This window comes from Schistocerca serialis, chromosome 5, assembly GCF_023864345.2.
Source record: "Schistocerca serialis cubense isolate TAMUIC-IGC-003099 chromosome 5, iqSchSeri2.2, whole genome shotgun sequence".
In the NCBI taxonomy this organism is placed as follows: domain Eukaryota; kingdom Metazoa; phylum Arthropoda; class Insecta; order Orthoptera; family Acrididae; genus Schistocerca; species Schistocerca serialis.
The window spans coordinates 72,637,091-72,649,659 of NC_064642.1; the positions used below are offsets into that span (position 1 = coordinate 72,637,091).

The following is a 12,569-nucleotide window of genomic DNA, read 5'->3' on the forward strand; positions in this document are numbered from 1 at the left end:
GTGCTGGAATGGGATCACAGAAGGGGCTAGATGGGTGAGTATAATGACTAAAGAAGGTTCAGGCCAGGACAGTTATAGGAATGTAGGATATATTGCAGGAAGAGTTCCCACCTGCATAATTTGGAAAAGCTGGTGTTGTTGGGAAGATCCAGATGGCACAGGGTGTGACAGTCGCTGAAATGAAGAATGTCATGTTGAGTGGCGTGCTCAGCAAAGGGTTTTCCAGCATCTATCCATACCCGTGAAAAAGGGGTTTTGAGAAAAAGAGGTTTTGAACAGTCAGACAAGCAGACAGTTTTCTTGGCTGACGAACTGTGGCCAAGAAATAGATGGAACAGCTCCACTGCTGAGCACGCCGCCCAACACAATGTTCTTTATTTCAATGACTGTTTCACACCCTGTGCCATATGGATTCTTCCCAAAAACACCAGCTTTTCTGAATTACGCAGGTCAGAGCTCTCTCTGCAATATATTCTACATTCCCCTTAACACTCCTGGCCTCAACTTTCGTTAATCATTGTCCTTACCTATCTACTCCTTTCCCTATTCCCATTCCAGCACTACCCAAGCCCTCTATTCCACCAATGTACCCCAAGTCTTTTTACTTCTCTCCTTTTAAGCTAACTCACCAACCCCGCCAAACCTCCTGACTGCACCTAGCTGAACTGCCCTACCCACTCTCCACCTCATTCCTGTATGCTCCCACAAGCAGCACTTTTCTGTCCCCCACTCTTAGCCTGCAACCCTCACCCCGCCCTAGCCTCCTCCTTACCCAAAAACACGGTTGTCTCTCTCATCAAGCACTGCTGCTCACAAGACTGGCTTCAGCTGTCAAGAGACTGAGGTCGTGTGTGTGTGTGTGTGTGTGTGTGTGTGTGTGTGTGTGTGTGTGTGTGTGTGTGTGTGTGGTGTCTATTTTTGATGAAGGCCTTGGTGGCTGAAAGTTCACTTTCCAACAATCTTTCAGCTGTGCCTCTCTGTGACTTAGCATCTCCGCTATTTGATGAGCAGCAAATATCCTTTTCATAATCCTGTTACATTCCATCCTGGATTTCCCATTTTTTAAATGCTATATATTACATAACTATGAAAGAACAGTTCAATCTTGTCAGCAACAAATCCTGTACTATCAGAAGAAGGGATACTTTTGAAAATAACCATATTATATATCAACACTGCTGCCCTGCCATAGTGCAGCTTCTGTACTGCCACTATACCCCTTATTATATTGTATAGTTTGTTTACTATCACTTTAATATTAAAGCAGGGACAACTTTTACAAAAGATATTATTAAAGCACTCAGTACACTATCAAGAATTTTAGAAATAGTTATTTTATTATTTATTTATTAATTTATTTTATAAATAGTGTTTTCCAAAAGATCTTTGGCAACGATCTTTTACAAAATCATATGAGTCAAACCAACTGAATACGGTTAAGAACCGTAACTGCCACACTATGGCATGAGGCAGCTTGACAATAGCTGCTTCACATGTAACATGTGGATCATACCAACCAGCTTCTCTGAAAAAAGCATATAGAAACTGTAGTTTTATGCTTATATCACACTATTTTCTGTGTTGTTTCCTATAACATCCCCTACCATTCCTGAGTGAGAACCTGTCACTGGGGTGTCACAATCTCCATTCTTCTGCTCCTATCCACCTTCATGCCATCCTATCTTTCCTTATGTCTTTTTTTCTCTCCCAACCCACTTGCCACCAGACCTGTCCATGCTGAGGCCCTTATAATCACAAGCATGTAAACTAAGCATCAACTGAAAACATAACACCTTAGCCTGCTTTTGTATTGAACTACTGCATATCATTCCAGGTAAAAATACAGTTTTTTAGTACACAAAAATACCTTTGGGGGATTAAATGGATAAGTTTCTGGTACTTTTATTTCCAAAACAAAGGTTCCACCTTCATATGGTGTTTCTGGAGGACCTGCAATTTCTCCTTTCAGTTCAGTGTAATTGTCATTCACTAGTTCCACCTTTATCGCACATTTTGCAACCTGGAACAACAAAAATTCACATGTTAATTCACATCAATGAACATAGCTTTCCCTCCACTGCATTCAGTAGTATATATTACACACACATATGTAAGGATGATGATGTGTTTAAAGCTATTAAACTACTGGACCATCAGTCCATTCATTAAATAAGGGAAACATGTAAAAAGGTAAAAACAGTGGGAGCTTGGTAGTTCCAACTATACAAGCAAGTCAAAGAGTTTAAAAAAGAGTGGGACAGCAGTTGTAACATGATAGGTAAAACAAAACAGGGATAATCCAGTCACCATCTTTCACAAGAGGGTCTAAAGGCATGTCAAAGTAAGGGAGGAAGAAATTAACCTGCAGTCTCATGGGGGTACACGCCACAGAAGGAGGCACACTCCCCCCGCCCCTCCCCCCACAACCAATCTTAACACTGAAAGTGGGGGAGTATTATATCTTCCTAAGGAAATGCAACATTTTGGTAGTGGCAGTCTTGTCATCTGCAAGCATCTGAGGTAGTGAGGTAGGCAAGCTGAAAGAATGTCGCAGATTGGTCAGCAGGGCACACGCAACAAGAACATGTGCTATCATCAGCAGACTACCGCAACTGCTGTGAGGAGGATCCTCCGGATGCAGAAGGAACTCATGGGTGAATCTCATGTGGCCGATGTACAGTCAGCAAAATGGCATCTTTCTGGGAGGCCCGGAAAGATGTACGCCACATGTTAGTGGACCCCTTCATCACTCTTAACTTGGTTTGGGTCATAATAGTCTGCTTTTCCAATTCCCGGTGCCTCAAAATATTGCACCAAAGTTGTAATAGCAAGTCGGTCCCTGGTATTCCAGGGATTTGATGTACCGGAAAGCCTGAGATATGCCAAATAATTCTGCAGCTTACACACTGCAGGCACTTGGCCAAGTGGGCTTCCCATGTCCCATTGCATGTCCAAAAGAGTAACCATTCCTTTCATTGAATTTTTATGTGTCAGTGTAGATGCACACCAAATTAGAATAATTGTACAGATCACGGAGGGGTGTCAAGAGGGAGACCTAGGAAAACAGACTAGAGGAGGCTGTTGGAGATCATTCAGTAGAGTATTTAGTTGGATCTCAGCTGGTCTACCCAATTTTGGGCAGTGTGAAAACAGTCTGAACTGTTGGCTGTAGAACAGAGTTGAGTGACATGGACGAGTACCGTATTTACTCGAATCTAAGAAAAAAAAAAAAAAAAAAAAAAAAAAAAAAAAAAAAAAAAAGGGTGGAAGACGAGCTTTTTTTTCTCCGCCTCGAGTTTCGACCACTGCATTTTCATACGTTATCCAACGAAGTAAATACAAATTCCGTATTATTCATCTTGGAGTGTAGCAGAATTTCAATGTACTACGAAAATCCTACTGGCAAGACTGTTTGGGATGTTTATCAATACGGCCAACTTTACGTTCTGAATTTTTTCCTACCTTTGAGAAGAGATGGCTGCTAATAAGAACCTGATGAAATGTGAATCACAAGCAGTATTCTCTTCACCATAAGAATAATAGGAATATAAACATTTTGCCATGTATTCTTTCGTGTTTGCTGCTATCTCATTTAAATCCTGTCTGCCTAATAAACTATGAAACTAGAGTGAGACAACAGCAAACGCGGAAGAATATACGTATCGTGTCATGTTTATATTCGTATTATTCTTATGCCTAATAGTGATACAGTCAGAAATGAAGCACGGTGACTGACTAGATTCTTAAATCTAAGATGACTCTAATTTCTGTGCAGAATTTGATGTACTAAAGAAGCGGCCACAATGATTTTCAAACGGAGAATAATTTTCGCCTAACTCTCGTTCAGAACATGTTCTATCATACACAGTGTATTATTTGGTTCTTGTTGATCATTATCAAAGAAAGCAGCAGTGTAAGTAACAACAAATAGCAGTCTCTTGCCATTGTTTCGCTAATGAGATGATTCTCTCTTTTTTTTATATTGTAAGCGGCGGTAGCGCGCACAAAAGCAAGCCATGCCACGAGCGGCGATAGGCCATAAACACGCACTATCAGAATGTGACAAACAATGCATGACACAGTACAGTAATGCATTTTCAGCTTAGAGTGACGTAAACACCTATAACAGAGAAAACAGCACTTATCAGATCAAAGCAAAATAAGCAATTGAATCAAACCAGACGAAGCACGTGAAAAAGGAAGGGTACCCGTATAAATATGGACGGAGCGCCTGACGCATAGCAATGGCTAACTGGTAAAGCTTAACTGCTAAGCTTACGACTCGAACCAAACTACTGTAGCTGTATCGTCATTCATTTGACCTAAATTGTGTCTCATATTACAATGGACCAACTTTGTTTCAATTTGGAGGTGCGGCCTAAAACTTTTCTCTCCCCTTGAATTTCGAGTCTCAAATTTCAGGTGCGGCTTAGATTCGGGAATTTTTTTTTTCCTTTATTTCGAGACTCATTTTTCAGGTGCAGCTTAGACTCGAGTGCGGCTTAGATTCGAGTAAATACGGTAGGCATCTGACAGGTTGTGACTATAATCGGCCAGATGCTGCTGTCGTCTAACCCGCAGTGGTGGGACACTGGTTTCCACCAGAAAGCTGTCAACAGGGTTGCCAATCGCACGCCAGAGTGGTGAACAGGGTTCAGCAAGCTAAGTACGGATGGTGCAGCCAATCCATAGGCAACACATCCACTATCTAAGTGGGATAAAATCAATGCTTTGTATAATCTCAGAAGAACTATGCAATCCGCACTCGACAAGGAGTCACAAAGAAAATGGAGAGCTTTAGCTCCTTCACGCAAGTTGCCTTGAGCCAGCGGACAAGTGACAGCCCAGTTAGCTTGTTGTTACATAAATTACCTGAGAATTGAAAAGATTCAATGACTTCAAGAAACTGATCACCAAGATAAATTTCTGGGTGCGTGGTGTACAGTCCGGAGTTTGCAAAAATGCTCAACTCATGATTTTGCAGGAGAAAATTGAAAGGTGTGATTCAGGGCCCAGTCATGTACTCTCCAGACAGCCCCCTGAAGTTGGTGCTCAGTGGTGTGCTTTGATGCAGTGGCATAGTGTGGGCAAAGAGCACCTACATAGAGTCACACACAGACTGTGGGGCCTAATGCATTTACAATACCATTTATGGTGATAGAGAACAGCGTTATATTCAGAACCGTTCCCTGAGGGACTCCAGTTTCGTGTACATATTTGTTACTACAAGTCGAACCTATCAGGAACCTAAAAAGTTAGAGGGATAGGGAATTCTGGATAAAAATGGGTAAACTGCCCCGTAAATCCCACTCATGCAGTGTAGATAGGATGTGACGTCACAAAGTGGTACCGTATGCCTTCTGTAGGTTAAAGAGCATAACAATCAGATGTTGGCAATGTGCAAAAGCACTGCACACTGTAGTTTCCAGGTGAAGCAGATGATCTATGTTGGACCAGAAATTTGGAATTGTGATATATACCCTACAGCTTCAAGGACCATGGACCTTGCCGTTGGTGGGGAGGCTTGCGTGCCTCAGCGATACAGATAGCCGTACCGTAGGTGCAACCACAACGGAGGGGTATCTGTTGAGAGGCCAGACAAACGTATGGTTCCTGAAGAGGGGCAGCAGCCTTTTCAGTAGTTGCAAGGGCAACAGTCTGGATGATTCACTGATCTGGCCCTGTAACACTAACCAAAACGGCCTTGCTGTGCTGGTACTGCGGTTGAAAGCAAGGGGAAACTACAGCCGTAATTTTTCCCGAGGGCATGCAGCTTTACTGTATGATTAAATGATGATGGTGTCCTCTTGGGTAAAATATTCCGGAGGTAAAATAGTCCCCCATTCGGATTTCCGGGCGGGGAATACTTAGGAGGATGTCGTTATCAGGAGAAAGAGGTACTGGGAGATGAAGAAGCTTGCACAGGATAGAGTAGCATGGGGAGCTGCATCAAACCAGTCTCAGGACTGAAGACCACAGCAGCAGCAGCTTCAAAGTGCCAACAATAACAGTGGTTGACCACTCATTCGAATAGCTTATACAAAGCCCATTCGTCAGAGGGATTGGCTGGTAGTTAGTTAAAATATGTGGATCCTTTCCCAGTTTCAAGACAGGAATAGAAATACTTTTCCGTCATAGAGAGGGAAATTCTCCTTCCTGCAAAATACGGTTAAAAAGCCTGAGGAAATGTTTCATGCTGTTGGCATAAAGATGCATGAGCAATTGGTTGTGGATTTTGTCGAGTCCAGGGGCCTATCTCAAGACTCTGCCAAAGTGCTGCAAAACTATAATTCACTAAAGGAGATGCTTTGCATGGAAGGATAGCGGGAAGTGCTCAGTTAGGTGTCAAGAAAGGAGGTTGGCAATTACTGCAAGCAGACAATCCAGCAAAGTGTGCCACAAAACTTTCGGCAAGTACTATGGTACCAGTGCAGATGTTACCATTGACAAGGCTGCCAAGACCGTCGTGGGTGGTGGATGGCCGAAAATGCAGTGGAGTTTAGTGCATACTTTTGATGATGGAGTGTCAGATCGGATAGATGAGACATATTGCTCCCAACACTCCTGCTTCCTTTTCTTTATTAAAAACAGCTTTTCGCCAGGACACTCTTGAATGCTATTAAATTACCCACTTAGAGATGGTGTTTGTGCCATTGAAGCGGCCTGTGGTGTTCCTCGACAGCTGTGGCTATATCTTAGGACCACCATGGCAATGGCGGTTATCAAGATCAGCTGGAGAAGTATGCTATTGTCACTGCTGCAGCCTGACTAATATGAGGTTTATTCAAATGAAACCTGGTCAGTGCGTCTACCTTTCCCTTACACACAAGGTGGAACCACCTAACTGTGGTTATGGTGGCACCATCTACTGGTAGAGTCTGACGTGTGCACACCTTTTGATGTTGCATAGTGCCAGTGTGGTGTCACGCCGAAGAGAAGATGGTTACACAAGTTATCATCCACTACTGAGCATGCAGGAAAATAAGCAGGAAAAATGAGGAGTAATTCAATTTTTGGCAGCGGAGGAAGTTGGAGGCCGTGTCATGTATCAATGGATGAAGGCTGTGTACAGTGAGTACAGTCTGATTCATTCACGTGTTGTGGAACGGCACAAACAATTCCTTGAGGGGCACCAGTCACAAGAAGACTATGTTTGTCCTGGACAGGCTCATCGTGTCATATCGCCGGAAATGGTTACAGAAGTGAATGCTTAAGAGCTTTGGACAACTGCAAAATCACAGTGGATGAGATCCATCGGTTACTGGGTATTAGTGTGGGCACTGTCCACACCATAATGCATCAGCACTTGAACTTACGAAATATCTGTGCACAGTGGTTTCCCCACCAGCTGACCACTGAAGATCGCAATACCTGAATGGCGCCAACAGTTTTGGCAACTATTTTTCAATATGTGTACTGTGTATAACTACATTTTTGAACAATGGAAAGTCCAGGATGGAATGTAACAATCCCAGAGAAGGAAAGTTGCTACTCACCACATAGTGAAGATGCTGAGTTGCGATAGGCACAATAGAAAGATTCACAGAATCGTAGCTTTCGGCCATTAAGGCCTTTGTCAGCAGTAGGCGCGCGCGTGCGCACGCACACGCACACGCACGCGCGCGCAATTGCAACTTCCACATACGTCTGCAGTGTCGGGGAGCTAAAACTACATTGCGAGCAGCAGCACCAGTGCATGATGGGAGTGGCGACTGGGTGAAGGTAAGGAGGAGGCTGGTGCAGGGAAGGGGAGGGACAGTATGGTGGGAGTGGCGGACAGTGAAGTGTTGCAGTTTAGACGGAGGGCAGGAGAGAAGGTGCGGAAGGGGGAAGCATTAAGTAGCGAAAAGGAGAGAAACAAAAATAAATTAAAAGACTGGGTGTGGCGATGAAATGACGGTTGTGTAGTGCTGAAATGGGAACAGGGAGGGGGCTGGATGGGTGAGGACAGTGACTAACGAAGGTTGAGGCCAGGAGGGTTACGGGAACGTAGGATGTACTGCAGGGAAAGTTCCCACCTGCGCAATTCAGAAAAGCTGGTGTTGGTAAGAAGGATCCATATGGCACAGGCTGTGAAGCAGTCACTGAGATGAGGGATCATTGAGTAGGACCTACTCAACCCAACAAGCCACCTTCCTAGATGTTGACCTCCACCTCAGAGATGGCTACATCAGTACCTCCGTCCATATCAAACCTACTAACCACCAGCAATACCTCCACTTTGACAGCTGCCACCCATTCCGTACCTTCCATACAGCCTAGCTACCCGTGGTCGTCACATCTATAGTGATGAGCAGTTCTCCTCTATATATACCGAGGGTCGCACTGAAGCCTTCACTGACCGTAATTATCCTCCCATCCTTGTACAAAAACAAATCTCCTGTGCCTCATCTTTCCAGTCTCCCACCACTTCCCAAAGTCCCATAGTCCAGCCTCAGAGGAGCATTCCCCTCGTAGCTCAGTACCATCCAGGACTGGAGCAACTGAATGACATTCTCCACCAGGGCTTTGATTACCTGTCGTTGTGCCCTGAAATGAGAAATGTTTTTGTTTTGGTTTTAGGGCGCAAAACTGCTATGGTCATTAGTGCCCGGTCTGTGACTTAGGAAAAGGTAAAAAACGAAAATGGAAACCAGCAGCAATGGGAACGAAACTAAAAAAATTGGAGAAACTAAAAGCAGAAGGAAAGCTTAAAAAACCACTACAGAAAGGGGTTGGTTGTCCCCAAAAAGAGCTCCAAATGACTGACGTCATCTCACTGACACTAATAAACTCGAGAACGCGATTGGCTGAGCGCGTGTCATCTGCTAAAATGGATGATATTTCAGGCGACAGCTGTAGACGGGCGCGTAACGGAGTAAAATAGGGGCACTCAAGTAAAAGGTGTCTTACCGTCCACAGCAAAGAGCAGTGGGGACACAGTGGGGGAGGATCGCCGCTTAAAAGATATCGATGACTAAAAAGACAGTGCCCTATCCGGAGCCTAGTTAAAATTACCTCCTCCCGACAACGAGTTCGGGAGGAAGAGGTCCAAGCACAGGGAAGAGCTTTCACGTCCCACAATTTATTATGTGGAAGTGTCGACCAATGTGCGTGCCATAAAAGAACAACACGACGACATAAAACACTCCGTAGATTGGCGAAGGGAATCGTGCGAATAGCTGGCCGAAGAAGAGATACTGCAGCCTTGGCCGCTATATCGGCCGCCTCATTTCCACAGATACCAACGTGTCCTGGGATCCAGAGGAATGCCACCGAGACGCACTCCCCCCCCCCCCCCAAGTGGAGCAAGCATAGGCAGTCCTGAATCTGGTGGACCAGAGGGTGGACAGGGTAGAGAGCTTGGAGACTGAGGAGAGAGCTGAGAGAATCTGAACAGATAATATACTGTATCCGCTGATGGCGACGGATGTATTGGACAGCCTGGAGAACAGCGTAAAGCTCTGCAGTATAAACCGAACACTGGTCGGGAAGCCAAATCGATTTGGGGTGTCGCCAACAATATAGGCACTCCCTACACCAGACGATGTTTTTGAGCCATCAGTGTAAATAAATGTGGCTTCCTTAATTTGTGCACATAGAGCAGAAAATGCCCGACGATAAACAAGTGACGGGGTACCATCCTTGGGAAACTGACAAAGGTCACGGAGCAGGCAGGTCCGAGGACGGAGCCAAGGCGGTGCTGCATGCCAAGTTGTCAAGAAAGTTTTAGGAAAGCGGAAGGAAAGAGAATGGAGCAGTTGACGGAAGCGGACTCCCGGTGTTAGTAGGGAGGAAGGGCGGCCTCCATACCCTAAATCCAAGGAGGCGTCGAAGAAAATGTCATGGGCCGGATTAGCAGGCATGGAAGACAAATGGCTAGAATAATGACTCAGAAGGACAGCTCGCTGATTGGACAGCGGAGGTTCAGCAGTCTCAGCATAAAGGCTTTCCACAGGGCTGGTGTAAAGAGCTCCAGACGCTAAACGTAATCCACGGTGGTGGATAGAGTCGAGACGCCGAAGAATAGACGGCCGAGCAGAGGAGTAAACTATGCTTCCATAGTCCAATTTTGAGCGCACTAAGGCGCGATAGAGGCGGAGAAGGACCACTCGGTCCGCTCCTCAGGAGGTACCATTCAGGACACGGAGGGTGTTGAGGGATCGCAGACAGCGAGCCAAAAGATAGGCAACGAGGGAGGACCAGCACAGTTTTCTGTCAAACACAAGACCCAAGAATTTAGCGACGTCCGAAAACGGAAGGTTGACAGGTCCTAGATATAAGGAAGGTGGAAGAAACTCCATACGACGCCAAAAATTAACACTAACGGTCTTACTGGGAGAAAAGTGGAAGCCTGTTTCGATGCTCCAAGAGTGGAGGCGATCGAGACAGCCTTGAAGACGTCGTTCAAGAAGGCTGGTCCGTTGAGAGCTGTAGTAGATCGCAAAATCGTCCACAAAGAGGGAGCCCGAGACATCAGGAAGGAGACAATCCATAATTGGATTTATGGCAATGGCAAACAGTACAACACTTAGCACGGAGCCCTGGGGTACCCCGTTTTCTTGGGAGAAAGTACGGGAGAGAGTAGTGTCCACCCGCACTTTAAACGTGCGTTTTGCCATAAATTCGCGAAGAAAAAGGGGCAACCGACCGCAAAAGCCCCAAGAGAACAGTGTGCGGAGGATGCCTGTCCTCCAACAGGTATCGTATGCTCTCTCCAGATCAAATAATATTGCTACTGTTTGGAGTTTCCGGAGAAAATTGTTCATGTGGAGAGAGCAACAAGATGGTCAACTGCAGAACGATGCTTTCAGAAACCGCATTGGGCAGGTGTTAAAAGACTGCAGGACTCCAGCCACCAAGCTAAACGGCAATTCACCATACGCTCCAAAACCTTACATACACTACTCGTGAGAGAAATGGGGCGATAGCTAGAGGGGAGATCTTTGTCCTTTCCAGGTTTCGGAACAGGAACGATGATAGCTTCCCGCCATCGTCTGGGAAAAGTACTGTCAGTCCAAATTCGATTATAAAGGTGAAGGAGGTAACGCAGACTATGGTAAGATTAATGCATCAACATTTGGATGTGGATACCATCCGGTCCTGGGGCGGAGGAGCGAGAAGAAGAGAGTGCATGTTGGAGTTCCCGCATGGAGAAAACAGTATTGTAGCTTTCGCGATTTTGAGAGGAGAAAGCATGATGTCGCACTTCTGCTGCACGTTTCTTCGGGAGAAACGCTGGCGGGTGATTTGAAGAGCTCGAAATCTCAGCAAAGTGTTGACCCAATGAGTTAGAAATTGCGACGGGGTCCACTAATGTATCATGCGCGACAGTGAGCCCAGAGACCGGGGAGAAACTAGGCGTGCCTGATAACCGTCAAACCCGACTCCAAACTTCCGAGGAGGGAGTGAAGGTGTTAAATGAGCTAGTAGAGAAGTCCCAGTTTGCCTTCTTGCTATCGCGGATGACGCGACGGCATCGCGCACAGAACTGCTTATAGCGGATAGAGTTGGCCAAAGTAGGATGGTGTCTGAAAACGCGAAGAGCACGTCGCCGCTCACGTATTGCGTCATGGCATGCCTCGTTCCACCAAGGAACTGGGGGGCGCCGGGGCAATTCGGAGGTGCGAGGTACTGAACATTCCGCAGCTGTAAGAATAACATCTGTAATATGAGTGACCTCATCGTCGACACTAGGAAAGTGACGGGCTTCGAATGTCGCTAGAGACGAAAAAAGTGTCCAATCGAGAGACGAAAAAAGTGTCCAATCGGCTTGGGCAAACTTCCAGTGTCGCGGGCGCATATATGGCAGTTGTGGCTGCAATCGAAGGACACATGGAAAGTGGTCACTCGAGTGTGTACCAGCAAGGGCGAACCATTCGAAGTGCCGAGCTAGCGGAACAGTACCGACCGAAAGGTCCAAATGAGAGAAAGTTGTCGTGGAGGCAGACAAAAATGTAGGGTCCCCAGAGTTGAGGCAAACAAGATCCGCTTGGTGGAAGACGTCTAGCAATAGTGAGCCATGCGGACAAGGATGTGGAGATCCCCAAATCAGGTGGTGGGCATTGAAGTCCCCAACCAGCAAATAGGGGGGGTGGAAGCTGACCAAGAAGATGAAGGCGATCAGCTCGTGCCATTGGTGTGGACGATGGAATGTATACAGTACAAAGAGAGATGGTGTATCCAGAAAGGGAAAGACGGACAGCGACAGCTTGGAAGGAAGTGTTTAAGGGGATTGGGTGATAATGGGGCGTATCATGGAGAAGAATCATGAGTCCATGTGCTGGAGTGCCTTCAACAGAGGGGAGAACAAATCGGACTGACTGAAAATGGGGAAAAACAAAGCGGTCGTGGGGCCGCAGCTTTGTTTCCTGAAGACAGAAGACGACAGGCGAGTAGGATCATAAGAGGATCGTCAATTCATCCTGATTGGCTCGCATGCCGCGGACATTCCAATGGATAATGGACATAGGGTGGACAGAAAATGGAAGAATGTGACCAAGGTTGCCGTCAACTCAACGACTGCTCAGAGCTTGCGACCAACAGCGTGGAATGGCACTCAGCCGAAGGCAGAAGATCCTGATCCATAG

At 46.0% G+C, this 12,569-nt stretch overlaps 1 protein-coding gene across 1 annotated transcript in view; it reads right to left on the bottom strand.

Moving 5' to 3' along the window:
• The window catches only part of LOC126481028 (ubiquitin-conjugating enzyme E2-22 kDa), a 116,068-nt gene that overhangs the window by 76,062 nt on the left and 27,437 nt on the right, over positions 1-12,569 (bottom strand). The window contains exon 2 of the mRNA XM_050104494.1: positions 1,868-2,020. Coding sequence (XP_049960451.1) covers positions 1,868-2,020 — 153 coding nt within the window. The remainder of the gene's footprint in view (positions 1-1,867; positions 2,021-12,569) is intronic.